General features: G+C 45.2%; 1 protein-coding gene and 1 long non-coding RNA gene across 2 annotated transcripts; one reads left to right on the top strand and one right to left on the bottom strand.

Moving 5' to 3' along the window:
* Positions 1 to 2616: 2616 nt before the first annotated feature.
* On the top strand, positions 2617 to 4254 carry LOC120962763 (uncharacterized). The gene is made up of 2 exons (XR_005753650.1): positions 2617 to 2846; positions 4007 to 4254. It is a non-coding gene; the product is annotated as an uncharacterized lncRNA (long non-coding RNA).
* A 7673-nt stretch (positions 4255 to 11927) lies between these two features.
* On the bottom strand, positions 11928 to 13308 carry LOC109759220 (uncharacterized). The gene is made up of 3 exons (XM_020318044.4): positions 13010 to 13308; positions 12785 to 12914; positions 11928 to 12659 (listed from the first exon to the last, which is right to left on the bottom strand). The coding sequence occupies exons 1-3, from the start codon at positions 13140 to 13142 to the stop codon at positions 12053 to 12055; spliced, it is 870 nt and encodes a 289-aa protein (XP_020173633.1). The 5' UTR covers positions 13143 to 13308; the 3' UTR covers positions 11928 to 12052.
* Positions 13309 to 15638: the final 2330 nt, after the last annotated feature.

Genomic DNA, 15638 nt, shown 5'->3' with positions numbered 1-15638 from the left:
CCCCCCTCTAGTAACTCTCTTTGCCAGTATTTTTTATATATTCTGAAATAATTCTCCATAAATTTTCAACTCAATCCGAGAACTTTTATTTCTGCACAAAAACAACACCATGGCAATTCTACTGAAAACAGCGCAGTCCGGTAGTTCCATTCAAATCATGCAAATTAGAGTCCAAAACAAGAGCAAAAGTGTTTGGAAAAGTAGATACGTTTTGGACGTATCAGTGTTGATCCCCCGATCTGATCTAGGTCTTGTTGGGTTGGTGCTCGACCCATGGCTGTGGTCGGGCGACAGCGGGCTAGCTGCGCGCATGCTGCAGCGCATGGATGGTGCCGATCGCCCGATCTGATCTGGATCTGGGTGGGTTGGTGCTCGGCCCATGGCTGCGATCGGGCGGCGGCAGACTGGATTGGGGCGGCGTGGGGGCCTACTGCCGCGATATTGAAGGTGACGGTCCTCGTGCTCCTCTCGCGTCATGGCAACATCCTGCATGATCGGTCCTCCTAGATCTGGTCATCGACGTGTTTCGGAATTGCTGTTGGAGATCTTGCCTAAGATATCTGGATCAGATAGAATTGGGCCGTGCACGTCCATTTCAGCCTACGAGATTCCATGAGGGTGTGACACGAAGATTTGTTGTTCGTTGACACCATGGGACATGTTGGCTCCTCGATTTCTATGGTGTAGACAGTTCTGGATAAGTTCATGGTGGCTGAGATCGAAGGATCAGTTAGACGGATAGGGCCTTCAAGGCAATGGAGTTAGCGAGGTGTTTGATAACTCTCATTAGAAGTAGTGTCAAGTGGGAGCGGCAACACTGGAGGAATTCATTTTTAGTGGTGCTCCTTGGGTTCCGAGCTGGGACTTTCAGGGTGAAAACCTAAGATCTGGCCTTCATTGGTTGTGCCTGGCAATTGCCTTGCCGCTGGGAATTATTTTGAGAGCTCGGACTTCTCTAGGGTGAAAACCTAAGATCTTGGATCGAGCAACGACGATGCTTTTCCATTGTTTCCTTTGTGGAGGCGTTGCTTTTGGAGACGTTTTATGTTTTTCCGGTGCTGTATTTGGTGATGGTTTGTGTGCGGCTGCTGAGAGGAGTCCATCACTTTGGCAAGACCTTTGTTTTTTCCTTACTTTTTTTCCTTTGGCTATGTGCATCCTGGATGTCTCTGCGACATCTTTTAGGTGCAGAGGCTGGGTGTAATTGGTCGCGATATTAATATATTCCCCTTTTCAAAAAATAAAATCCAATCGATCTCTGGCTAAATCCCCTGGCCTCCGTAATTTCCAGGATGAGTTCATGCTCAATTAAATCAAAGCCTTCTCAAAGTCTAGCTTGACAATAATGATTTCTTGCTTGGGGAGATGGCATTGATGCAAGTACTCAAAATCCCAACCAAAGCAATCTTGTAATCTCCCCTTTAAGAAACCATACTAGTTTATGTGCACAAGCTTAAGAATGATCTTCTATAACGTACTGTGCCAGATGCTTTGTAATAATTTTGATAGAGCAATTGAGCAAAGATATGGGCCTAAAATCATTGGGTGTGGTAGGGTTATCCTTATTAGGAACCAAAGTGATATAGGAACTACTAATGCTATGAGGATTGATATTGTCATGATAGAAATCCTAGATGAGTTTATAATAATCTTCAGAAATGATATCCCAACAGGCCTTGACAAAGGCACCATTGAAACCATCTGGACCAGGAGCTTTATCTATGGGAACGTGTGCTACAACCTCATCAATTTCTTCTTTACTGAAAGGAGCATCTAGCTCAGATAAGTTTTTACACTTGCTTAACAATGCCTCTGAGTTGAAAGCTTCATAAATAGGGGTAGTAGTGTTCAACCCTTACTTAAAAGATCTCCAAAGAATTGCAGCCTTTGCATGATGTCTATTAAAAAATATATCTAAAAGTTTATAAAATGTCAACAAAACTACAAATACAACTTCATATTCTCTAAGTATATCCATACATGTAAAGATTCATCAAATAATACAATTATTCGCATGCCACACAAAAGACAAAAATCTGGCCCAAATACGACAAAGAAAAAAACGCATTTGAACCTATGTATTTGTCTTTTTTATGTACATCACATATAAATATATACGTTCATGAAATTTCATACGCTATTGCATTCTCAAATATTTTTGAAATATAAAAAATGTATTTTCGACAAAAAGATAAAGGGTTTGGCGGAGCTCGGCCACTAAACGCAATACTCTCTCGTGCATAGTTGACATAGTTCTCAATACGCACTAAAACTACAACTCAATTTGCACACTAGCCTCATCGGGCAAGGCTCTATACACGCCCTCTAAATGGCTTTATAAAGAACACACATAGAACAATACAAACAAAAGACATCAACAATGACGAAAAATTATGGAAGATCTACTTTTCATGAGGTGTCTTCCATACGCAAAGCTCCAAATAGCTAAATTGTCTCGTAAGCTACCAAGAATTTTGTCAACGCCTTCCAATCCAAACCCTGGGGGACTTGTTGGTGATTCTGATGATTGTTAGCGCTGGATTAGCAAATAAGAAAACGGTTCCTTGCAAAGGTGGAAAAGGCAAGTGGGCCCCACACCCTAGGCCACCCACGCCGCGAGAAGTAGAATCCGGTCATCCGCCATTTTCGCGCTAAACCAGCCCAACTCAAAACCAAACCGCCGCAAAATTTTCTCCGATCCATTTGAGAGTCATCGTCGCCGCCGCCGCCGCCGCCGCCGCTGAGAGGGATCCGGTCGCCGGTTCATGGCTGGTGCAGCGGCGGAAATGGGGCGAGGAGCCGGCGCCGGGAGCGTTGAACGCATCGAGTATCTCTTCCTGCCGGGGGTGAGTCAGCTCGCGCTGCTCCGGTGTTTCCGATTCGTCTCCAGCTTGTCCGTGTTAATGCGCTTTGTCGGATGCCTCTGGTCGCTAAGGTGATCGGCGGCCGGTGGGGTTTCCGCGAGGAGGGCTCGTCGGGTTCGGGGGTTTCGGCTTTTGGAGCAGCCGGTGGGGGTGGGGAACTTGCGTGGCTGCAGTTTTTGGGGTGGTTTCGCGTGCCTCGCTTGGTCGTTAGCACGGACAGGGACGGTGTGATTTACGTAACTGCCACTTGATTCGCCATTCGCCATTGGCGTCTTTGCCTGCGTTTCTGTGCGCTTGAGCTGCCTCCCATCATCCCATGCCCAGCACCTGCTTGGTGTATTGACCCAGTGGTACCTTCTTCGTTTCTGTGCGTGCAGGTGCGCATGTGCAACATGTAAATGGCTCTGCTTCGAGTTGCTGGTCGTTGGGTTTTGCACTCGAGGAATGTAACACTAAAAGGAAAAAAAAAATCATGAACAGTGCATCAGTTTGGGCATTGTTCGAGGGGATTTGGGTCAGTTGCAGGCTTACAGCCATCAAGTAGGTGTTGCAGAAATTGTATTCTCGTTTGCGAGATCAGTGGTTGAGATTCTGAGTGGCTGTCTTGTCGTCAATGACAATTGCTTTTGGTTTATTGGGAGAATATGTGAATTGTTGCTCCAGGCATGCTCTCAGCCGCCTGAATTTGCTATCAGCTTGCCCGCTCTGATACTGCATGCTGTCCTCATTCCAGGAAGGCTGTACTACCTGAGACACCTCTGTTATTAGCGGCATTTATATGCTGCTATTTGGTCACTGACCAATGCTGACCTTTAGTCTGTCCAAGTTGAATGCTAATTAAAGATGCATGCACTTTTTTTCTCTGTGCTATTTGAATCTGTTAGATTAATAGGAGATTCTTATAGGGTAGATTCAGAAAGGGCTTTTCCTGGATAACACGACCCCTGAGTTATAATACATCAAGAGCTTTTGGCATGCACAGAGTGGCTTTCCAAGTATTTGTATCCTTGAATAGAGCAATCTTTTGAAATGGTTAATTATTGCCGGGCTGAAAATTGGGCGACATTTCTAGTTTCTGTTTTTTTTTTTCATATATTACACAAGTACATGCAGTTCAAATCATGTTGACCATATATTTTCAGTACGACTCTTCAGGGGTGGACATCAGCACAACCTCAAGTTGGAAGTGACAATGTGATGCCGCAATCACGAACACAAGACACGTGGATAACCCTGATGTTCTGAACGAAGGCATTTGTATGATCCAAAAGTGATCATTTAAGTCATTTATTTCAAGGTATATCGTCCCTTGCTTATCAAGGTGGATCTGTGTATGTTTTTAGCAAATACTCCCGCCGTCCCAAAATAAGTGACTCGACTTTGTACTAAATACTCCCTCCGTCCCAAAATAAGTGACTCAACTTTGTACTAGCTTTACTGCAAAGTTAGTACAAAGTCGAGTCACTTATTTTGGGACGGCGGGAGTAGTTCATTACATACCAATTTAGATTATCTGCTGTTTTATGAGCACACCCCTATCATGTTTGGTGCATTGAAATTTTGATCTTGTAACAGGTCCAGCAGTAGGTCATTCTAGCCCACGTTGGCCCACTTTTCTTAGAGAACTCAAAGAGCATGTAGTAAGCCCACTTCGGCCCAGATAAATGAACCTGATGTTGGTATAATAGAATATACAAAGTTATATAAATCAAGAAAAACCCCTCATAAAAATATAAATCAAGAAAAAAGAAGCTCACAAAAAAGAAAACTCCAATCTCATTAGATTCGTACTACCTCTTTTCGAGCTTGCATAGCCCGCACATATTTTAAGATTATTTTACCATTGATTAGACCAATAATATATATGTGCCATAAAAACTATACCATTGGAAACTTCTTTCGAATATGAATTCAACAGTATACCTTTTATGTCATATGGTTAATATTTTTGTTACCCAAATTTGTGGTCAAAGTTGACCTTAAATTACATGCGGGCCTTGTAAACTTGAAAGGAGGGAATAAATTCGAAAGTGACAATGTAGGACAAGTTTTCATTGTTTTTTTTACTATTATATGTCCAGCGAATTTGAAATGTGATTTAAATGGTGGTCTGGGATTCAGGTCCACGGCCCAGCACTGTCATGTCTAAATGCAGCATGATGTGATCTATCTCCTGTAGTCTTGTGTGAATCTGTTTCACTGAATTGGCCACTCCATTTAGCGGCATCTTTTTCCGAACATCTGCCCAGATGCTCCAAGGTCACATAATGTTGTGTTTGCCTATGCTCTAGATTATCACAACATGCCTGTTCTTAGGACGGCTTCTTCAGAAAGCATTGCATTTCTAGAAATCTGTGAGTTCTTGCCCAGTCTTTCTCTTCACCAGACATTTGGGTGATACTGTCCTTATGGCGTATCTTTTTTTCTGTGACTGATTGCTTTTAATTGTGCCTTTAAACTCAACACACCTAGCTAAGCATCTGTCACAATAAACAGTTACTTATTTGATAATTCTTCTCTAACAAGAAAACCCCTTTATATAACTCAACAAAAAGGCTTAACTTCAACATTTACAGAGGCTCCTCTTGTCCATATTGTCATACAAATTTAGGTACCTCACCGGCACAAAGTCATGTCATCACGTACATGATTTAGATGTTCACCTTATTCTTTGAGCTATCATGGGAAGGTCAGAGTGACATTAATTACTATATTAACTAGTTGGTATTGCTTGAAAGTTGAACAACAGAATGCAACTACCAGAATTTTTTATTCTTCTGCACCATTAGCTGGAAATAGGAGTTAGAAAGAAATATGGTGTGATTAATTATGAAAAAAAATGTTCCAGTGATGTCATACCTCAAAACATGAAAATAAATCTCATTTTATCTGCATGTTAGGTAGCCTGGATGATGCAACGACAAAGATCCATAGAAACTTCGAATTAATTGAGCTTACCCTATCTTCATGCTTTCTGTCATACCAAAGTGGCCTGGTGGGTGCACTGGAGGTTATAATATCTTTCTTTTACCTCTCTTGTTAGGTGCGGGTTGTGATGCAATGACAAAGATCTTAAGTTTTTTTTTTCCAACCCGACCTACCTCATTCTAGAAGGGGTAATGCACTCTTCATCATTGATGTTACAGATACATCATATAACATCTTTCAGTTGCTCAGACTGTTGTGTTAGGTAAAGCTATACTGGGCTTTGCATCATGTCTGCATGCCTCCACAATATCTCACCTACTTTAGTTTTTTGGTTTTGCGGGGTCCTTCTCATGGGTAGAAATAGAACCTTCGATAGACCTAACCTACCCTATCCTATGTAGTATGAATTACAAAACATCTTTACTTCATTTCGTCTCTTTTGCTTCAGAGAACAGATTTATCCAAAAAGTTTATGTGGCCATGACTTTCAGAAGCCAAAAAAAATAAAATAAAACAGCCAAGCACGTGTCTCCCCACTCATGCCATTTGTGCAGCATGTCGGAACAGATTGAGAGTAATTTAACATGCAGTCAAACCAGCTGGGCATTTCGCTTTGTTGATAGGGAGAACCTCACCAATTGTTCTAATGTCCATAATGGAGTACCTATACCATATCCATAATGGAGTACCTATACCATATCTTTGAGGTGCAGGCGTGCAGCCATGAATAAAGTACTATTCTAGTCTTAAGAAGAACAATATCAGGTAGATATGTGCCTAATATAGTGCTCTTATCTTTTCAAATTATGTTACTTAGTTTTCTTTTGGAAGAGATTTTTTAATTTCTGAAGTATGTGGTCTTTGAATTGACTCTGTTGTAGAAATACAGTGAGAAATTTGCAAAAAATGGATCCGCAGTGACCACAAACTGAAACACGAAAACAGGCTAAGGCAACGCGCCAGACTGCCTGCTAATAAGGTGTAAAAATGGCCTGAACTGCACCCTAAACGAAGCTTGTAGTAAATTATCCATCTAGTTCCGGCCGTTCTCTATTACCATCGGTCAGCATTCATCCAATTGCAGGAATAGCAAAACTATGTTGTACACATTTTACTACTAGCTTCTGTACTTTTATAAGCATAGCATGCAGTTCACCGATTAACACTCGCAAGATGACTGCACATCTTTATCTCAGAGACTACAAAATAACAAGGTATAATACTAAACTCATCACAAGGAATCCATTCTGGGTGTAGAGATAGGGACCTGTGTAGGCTGATTATGGTTAATCTTAGCACAAAATTTCAAACAACCATAAATGCATTTTCTACCACTTTATTGTTGCACTATCCAACAGATTCATCAAATCTGCACAGTTCTTTCTTGTTGTGATTTGGCTAAATACCACAAAAGTAGTTTTCAATGTCTCAGCATTGGCCTTTCGGTTGGATCTTCCCCCATCTGCAGGATACTATGTTTTCGGGTCTTGCGGTTGACGTGACTGCCTTTAAAACAGGATCAATCAAAATTTAAGCTGTAATCAAGAGCTTGGTGCCTTGATCGAAGAAGTATTGACTTCTGAAACTGAAAGAGTGAAAGTACCTGCAACTTAGATGCGCACAGCGGACCATACCCCCAGAAGCTCCTGCACGGTACTTTTCTCTGAAATAATTATCTGGTGGTACCTCAAAACAAGAGTTGATGCAGACTGGACATGGTACTAGCTTGGAGCACCACTGACATATGTGTGCATTCATGTGGCTGGGATGCCTGTGCACACTCCCAGCACGGTCCATGTCTCCTACATAACCAGGTATGCACCACCCACAAAGACACATGGGCAAGGGGACAAGATCTTAAGGGGATGAGCATCATGAGCATATGAATGTGATGTTGGGATGGTTAGGCAGATGGATAAGGAGCTCACTTTTTCGCATTCTCTTAACAAAATATCAGCAGTCACCACTGGTAGTCACCGCTCACTAGCGAGAGCACGAGATGTGGGCGACAAGATTTTATATACTGATCAAAGTTTACCCACCTGGATCTTGACCGTTCATTGGACAGTGTGTGGGCCAATGGCGATTGGACGCAAGGTCGAAAAGTCGAAAGGTGCATGTCGGATCTGCTATGCTGGACCGGAGTTAATCGATAAGCTGTTGAATTCTGCTGAGGCTAAGACTAGGAAATGGCCGGCTGTCATCGTTCCCAACTTTTTTTCCTCTAGTATAGTACCAGACGCACCTTTCATTCTGGAGAAAAACCCCAGGGCGACTCAGCACTATTGCCGTTGAGCTAGGAGATCACTGAGGGAGACGGTTTGCAACCGGACGCTGCATCCACTGACCATTCGTGGGGAAGTCATTGGCGGGTGGGGAGGGGTCACCCGGGCTTCTAGAAGGTGAGCCCCCCACGAAAGGCAACGCTTTTCCCAAAAGCCACCAAAAGCTCGCCCAGGCCAATGGAGATTGACGTTTGAAAAGGAAAGGCGTGAGATGATACGGGAAAGGAAGGAGCAACGGGCAATTTGGAGGGCGCACAGCCACGCCGCTGTCTTTTTGGGGGTGACGTCATGCGAGCTACCAACCACCAGCTACCAGCCTACCACCGCCCAATGTATCACCCAAAACCCCTTGGCTGCCTCCGTCCTCTCCCTGTCCATCCATCACCACCACCTTCTTCTCCCAAGTTGGTGCTAGTGGAAGACCACTCTCCCAAGATTCAGATTTCTTGCGGATGTGGGCTACGATCGATCTATTTGAGCGGTTCGACGAGTTGTGCACCATTTTTTTTATTTTTTATTTTTGCGCAGGAAGCTTCCCAAGACTCCAAGGAACCGATGCAGTGCCTGCATCGCTGACTGCCTCGATGAAATGATTCGATGGTCGTGGACACGGTACCTCCAGATGCTGAAATTCGTCTCTATCCAGGAGGAGCTTGATGGATCATCATCTGCTAAGAATATGGATGTGGGGCACAGGATGGTTTGTTTGCAGCAGCATTGGTTGGCGGTGGCAGCAGAGAATGGATACTTATTGAGTGGAACTGTTTCGTCACCCGTGGCGCTTTTGGGAGACTGTTGATGAGGGGTAAGAATGGATTTTGCCTCACCTTGTGAGATTCAGGTGGTCAAATGAGAATAGATCTTCAGTAACCTAACCACAGATATTTCTTGGCATGAGAACCGATTTGGCCCCCACCATTAACATGATGTTCTGCGTAGGCTCCATGTTGCCAGTAGATCACAAGTCGTTATAGGCTTTAGGGTAAGAATTTGGCATTTTCATGGAGGGGCAGAAAGATCGGGTGGAAGGTTCATGTCATTTACGTGGTTGTTCTTCCCAGCAAGAAAACTTAGACCAACTGTAACTCTGAGCCAGAGCATAATTGGTTGAGCCACCTGCCTCAGACTCTGGAAACTTTGTCGCTGCTGTCTATTTACATTGCAAAATGGTGCAAGTTTTCACAGGCGCATTTCAACGACAACCAATGTCCAAGATTGTGTGCAGCTTTTCATAGGCATATCCCAACAAACCTATCTCCAAGATCATGAGAGCTCTTAATTATTGCCGTATGCTGGATCTGCTGCTACTGAGCCCGGCTCTGTGGGGGCCATAAGCTCGTGTGATTTGACTAGACAAGACAAACCTGCTCTTTACACAGGTGTGCTTTTGTTAAGCGAACGTTTTGGCTTTGTCATTTTCAAGATAATCGACTAAGCCTCCTCAGTTTTAAATGATTGCACCAGATATCCCGGAGATATCCAATCTACGAAGGTTTCAAAAAATTTCCTACCATGTGACTGCACTTTCACCATGGAAAATAATAATTGAGATCTCAAGTAGGGACGCCAGAGAAATGGTGAGGGGTTGGTGTTTCAGCTTTTGGTTATTTTGCCATATCACATCCGCATAGAGGCTTATATCTGGAGCGAAAATGAAGTATGCATCCTACCAGCCAAGCTCTTTTATTTATCGACTGTACCCGATTTTCTCTATATTTAGCTAGTGATCAGGACTAGAAGCTACATCGACGTATTATTTATATTCAGGCATTGTTTTACGGAAGTTAATGTTCAGAACATTTTGGGCGTGCAGCCACTTGATTGCTTAGTCTTACTGAGTTACCTGCCGTCTTTACACAGAACAGACAACTGCTAGTTGTTCTCAGTTGCTGACCTTGTTTTGAGTGCGAACAAATTAAGATGGGTGGCGTGACATATGGTAAGAAAAGAAAGAATCACCAACATGTTTTACCTGGTGCTTCGCTTCTGTTTCAAGATTAGCATTATGGAATGTAGATGCAGAAAAGAGAGCTGGTGGTCAGCAATTCCATGACGACTTTGGCATTTTAACTTTGAGGCGGCATAGGTAATTTAGTATTAACACCGTCCTTCCCCTTTCCGCCAAAATCATGAGGCTTGAGAATAAAATCTGCAACTTTTATGATTGTAGCATGATGAATTAGAGCAATAGTGTTGTCATGTTTCAACTCTTTTTGACACAAAAATACCAACATTAAGGCCATGTACAATGGTATGTGTTTAGATAAGTACTTAGGGTTTTTGTTTAAGCACTAGTGTTTATTTATAGAGCGCATGTGCTTATTTAGGCATCTCCACTGTGCAAATAAGCACTGTTGCTTAAGAAAAAATAGTATATTTTTCTAAATACTTGTCTAAGCACCTAGCATTATGCATGGCCTAATTGTGCCTTGCTTGCCCAGAAGAAAAGGGAACTAATGGACCATTGTTCTCTGTACAACCCCCTTTTTCTTGAAAGGAACGCTTTGCTGGAATTAACCTCTATTTTCAGTTGTCTAGCTAAATTGACTTCTAATGCTCTCAGAATCTACTCCTTCCGTTCACAAAGGGAGTAATTTTTTTTGAACCGAATGTGGTTGTTCACTTATTTCAGTTCGTATATTGAAATATCCAAAACATCTCATATTTATTAACGTAGAAAGTAAGATAGTTGTTTCGGGACAATATCTGCTTTTGAATTTTCTGTTTTGGGCCTTTTCTTTTAGTTTTGGCCGTTTTGTTTTGCAAACCCGCATCATTTTGATGCTTCCGTCCTCTAAAACAAATGGATACGGACACAGTTGCATCAGTGCCCGAATCCGCAACTGTGCCGAGTGCCTCGAGTTTGCTGAGTTGGTTTTATCGGGTACTCGGCGAAGCCGAACAAAGCCAACGTATGCATGAAAAAGAAAAACTCTTATGGCTACACATGCCATTGGTATAAGAGAGGTATAAGCACGGGATTGTTCGATAAGTGGGCACATAAGGACAAGTACTTATGTTAGGTTGAAACAGCTCCCAAAGATCCAGACTGCTCAAAGGCCTATTTATGTCTTGTGTTGCTGCAAACTGGAATACCTGTGGATCAAATAGCTGTAGAGCAACATGACAGACCGAACAAACTACTGATACCCTGACTGGCCCCCATCCGCCTCAAAAAACCTGAAGCTGGCTTTAGATAACTGTGGTACTGATCCATGATTAAATTACTAATTAGCCCACCAACTCCGGCATCCACATCCACCCCCAAGAAGGCCAGACACAGCACACGCCAAGCTCTCTGACCATTAAGTCATTAACTAACCAAAAAGCTCCTCAGTCCATGCCCCTCCCCTCCTCCTCCTCCATGGCACTTTATCCCCTTCATTAACACCTCTCCCATACCTTCTACCTACCAACCTAACCAGAAAATATGGGCATCTCACATGCTGCCCACTCCCACTCCCCCTCTCCTCTCTACAAGGCGGACAAACCTTTTTTTATGCATAGAAAACTCAACCATTCAGTGATGTCACTGGATGGCCATGTCATGTGCTACCTTGCAGACATCCAAGAACCTAACTTCCCATAACCACCACCAGCCAGCACCATAACGCTCACTCCCACTCTCATCAGTCTGCATCACTCACTCCCTAGATGATGAACCTAACTCCCCTAAATTAGGGATACGCTTGATTAGATCTAGTGGAAGATGATGAACCTCCTATGGCAATATTAATGAAGACAAGAAGGAAAGAAGGTAGGAGCTGCTAGCTGATGATCTATTCATGAACTATGTCACCTAGGCGATGATGCATATGCATGCATGGCCCGATGCTAGCTGCAAATTACGTAATAGGAAAGGAGTAGTAGATTTAATTTCCTCATGAACATGTTACAGAGAGCTAGCTAGTTTAATTAATAATTAACCATGTGTGGCTTTAGTTATATGTCCGAATGTTACTGTTGCTAGTGCTACTATTGGCGTCCGCCCTCTAGCGGTGCGATGAATCTAAACATGTGCTGCGTGCTGGCCTGCTGCTGCATGGGCACGGAGGAAGCGCCGCCGCAGCGGCATCCCTCGCCGGCGCCCTGGAACCCGAGGTGGTTCAAGCACATGCACGCCGCCGACGTGGACGTTGTTGCATTGTTGTGGCTCGCCGTCGTTGCTGCCTCCTGTTTCACCGCCGGGTCGTCGCCCGGCTGGTAGGGCGCCAGGCTGATGGAGAGGTTGAGGTCGATGCCGAGGTGCCGTCGCGACGGTGGCGGCGGCGTGGCGGAGCCGGCCGGCTCGTCGTCGCTGCTGTGGCTGCAGGCGGGCTCGGCTGAGCTGGAGAGAGCCGCGAAGGGATCCTGCTGCTGCGGCTGGAGGTGGTGGCCCCCGGGTGTGGCAGCAGCGTACTGGTGTTGGTGCGCGGCCCGGAGCTGCTGCGCCGGCATGGCGGCCCCCGCGATGGCATTGAGCGGGCGGTGGGTGTGCGGGTCCATGCCGCGGGCCAGGAGCTTGCGCTTGATGTGCGTGTTCCAATAGTTCTTGATCTCGTTGTCCGTCCTCCCCGGCAGCCTCCCGGCGATGAGCGACCACCTGAGAGCACAAGCGCAAGACCGACACGATATATAAGAAATAAATAACGCCGTACGCCCGTGGATCGATCGATCCGTCTTTCTCCACTGATATATCACCGTCAGAAGAAGGATGAGAATTGTTACTTGTTGCCGAGCAGCTCGTGGAGCTTGATGATGAGCTCGTCCTCCTCCTCGGTGAAGTTGCCCCGTTTGAGGTCCGGCCTCAGGTAGTTGATCCACCGCAGCCTGCAGCTCTTCCCGCACCGCAGCAGCCCTGCACCACGCACCATGCACACACACACACACATCATTCACCCGTTGCCGTACACGTACACGCGTCTTGGTCGCCGATGAGCGCGCGGCACATACCTGCGGCTTTGGGGAGGGACCTCCAGCAGCCCTCGCCATGGGCCTTGATGTAGGCGATGAGGCGCTGGTCCTCCTCCTTGGTCCAGGCGCCCTTGTTGGTGTGCGCCTTCTCGCAGCACGGGGACCTCCCCATGCCGCCGGCCGGCACGTAGGTACGTTGAAGACAGGAGCCGCCGGCGCCGCACACGAGTAACGGACTGATGATATATGCTGTTGTGGCTGTGGGTGGGTCTGAGGGAAAGGAGGAGCGGTGCGGTGTTGGTGGTGCGTGCGTGCGTGCGAGCTTTTTGAGAGCGAGCGAGGAGGAGAGAGAGGGGAGACGGGGGTGGGTAGTTGGTTTTATACGGGGAGGAGGGGAGGAGGAGGAGGACGGGGGTGGAGCGGAGCGGGGCCCCATTGACGCGGATCCCTCTGGGCCATTTGACCGAGTTGGTGCGATGAGAGGAGAGGGGGGAGGTGGGGCGAGTGGTTGCAAAGCCCTAGGCCTGGATTTGGTAGGTAGGTATGCTCCGCTTCTTCTGCTCGACTGCCGCTTGTCCTATTCCCTTCCTCTCCCCCCTCCTCTCTTTCTTATTTGTTTAATTATTCGCTTCGTGATTTTTTTTTCGTTTCGTTTCGTTTTTCTTTTGGGGGAGGAGGGGGGCTAGTTGGTAGGTGTACCCGGCGAGCACACCAGCAGGAGTAGGTGCAGCCTAATGAATGCAACGGGGCTGGGTTTTGGGGTGAGGTTCAGTTCTTGGTTTTTGGAGGGGGAGTGGTTCAACATCAAATGACTAGTTCTTTTACATGAAAATTCTACGTTTGTCCCGCAAAAAAATACTTGGCGGTTGGTCGAAAATATCTTACTACTTAGGAAATGCAACTATATTAGTTTTCCGGTTCCGCCGGCGACCGGGACAAAAGGGCGATACTATCTTATTTCTTACCTGCGGCGACCGTTTTGATGAGCAATTGCCCTGTGTATGCCCTTCAAATTTTCAAATATTGAGGTGATGCACGAGAGATGGAAGGTATGGGACGAGCGTGGTGGCGTATGGCGATCTAGGCCACAAAGGCAGATTCCTTTGGGCATACACTTTAATTTCGGAATATTTATCTACGTTGATTGATATTTTTATTACACAATGGCATATCTCGCAAGAGTTATTGAACATTTTAACTCAAATCTAGCACGCCTCTAACGATGAGCTGGTTTTTTCTTTTCCAAATATTTGGGACATGCAGAGGAGGAACGTGAACCCACCGTTTTTCTAACTGTTGTTACCTCATGAGACCATGCAAAAGTATCGAGTTTGAAACAAGCTTCATTGCCCCTCCCCCCGCGCATCGATGGCCCGGCATTTTTCTAGCATCCCACGCTAGGTAGCTATCTCCTCCTTTCTAAGATTCTAGAAAACCAACCCGTCCCTAGCACTAAGCACTAGCAGCATGTCTTTGTGTGTGCGATAGTGCATGAAAGGGAGGAGAAGCAAAGAAAGGAAAAGAAGCAAGGAAATGCAAGATAGAGGAATCTTGTCCGTCGGTTTGGTCACCTACCCGCCCGGTCCTCCTCCCCCCATCCTGATATGCACGGGGCAACTTGTCCTAGCCATTGTTTTGATTAGTGGGATCCGCTAGGGGAGGGTAGCTACTTTATCTTTCCTTGCAGCCTGGTTGGTGTGCATGTTGCTGGTATGGTGGAGTGGAGGAGGTTCCGTACAAGCTTGCTTCGGAAGTCGCACTCCATCCCGCGCAAATTATTATTAGTAGTACTACAACACAGAGTGCATTGCCTCATACGAGTACTGCAATTTTTGCAAAATAAAGGTCAGATGCATGCAATATGTATACTCATGTTCGGGTCGAATTTCAGAGTATCAAGAGGGTCGGACTATCGATGATTGTACTCATGGAGTTTGGATAAAAAAAAGTACTTGCGCACTACTGTGCAGTTCTGCCCCATCTGTTCTTGTAACCAAAAAGTCACTGAAGTGTCTAAAAAAAGGTCACTGAAACGAGCGCTTTATTCTCCAAGGACGAGTATGGACTCGTTTGCGATTTGGTGGTAATTTCGACTATCTAAAGAATAATCAGTCCTAGTCCCATCCATGCAAACTGGCCGTTCCCCTAATTTGGTGTTAGGAAACCTCACTCTGCTGCGCTTTTCATGCCCAACAATAGTAGATATACTCTATCCAACAACTAAAAGTGCTTATCAACTCTATCCAAGATGAGATTACATGTCATTATAAAGCACCTAAAGTATCATATTTTTTCTAACAAGTCCATATTAATTCCAAAAAAGATATGTATATTCTCTTGCAGCACATACATATGGGATGTGAACAGTGTTGTTGGAAACTAATACTCCTAACGTTTACTGAGTACGTTTCTTCAGTTGGGGTGCACATAACATAAGCATGCTCCATGCAAGCCGGGTGCGGGAGATGCAAGTACTACTACTACCGAGAAGAAGAAGAGGATAAGAAAAGAGATTCATGTGGAACGGGTAGCTAGGGAATTGATTGGTGCGAAATAACTCCGAGAGGTTAGGTTAGTTTTCTCCTCCTCCTTGTTGGATGCAGATGTGTGGTGTGGCCGGTCTCCCGGCCCATAGCGACAAAGATCTGGTAGTGGTATCTCTGTCCAT

The sequence above is a fragment of the Aegilops tauschii genome, chromosome 4, assembly GCF_002575655.3.
Source record: "Aegilops tauschii subsp. strangulata cultivar AL8/78 chromosome 4, Aet v6.0, whole genome shotgun sequence".
NCBI lineage: Eukaryota > Viridiplantae > Streptophyta > Magnoliopsida > Poales > Poaceae > Aegilops > Aegilops tauschii.
This window is presented reverse-complemented; position numbering and strand designations above follow the sequence as displayed.

Coding starts and splice junctions, on each gene's coding strand:
- LOC109759220 (XM_020318044.4), bottom strand. CDS start 13,142: ATGGGGAGGTCCCCGTGCTGCGAGAAGGCGCACACCAACAAGGGCGCC. Junction 12,915..13,009: donor GTCCCTCCCCAAAGCCGCAG/GTATGTGCCGCG, acceptor TGCGTGGTGCAG/GGCTGCTGCGGTGCGGGAAG. Junction 12,660..12,784: donor CACGAGCTGCTCGGCAACAA/GTAACAATTCTC, acceptor TTGTGCTCTCAG/GTGGTCGCTCATCGCCGGGA.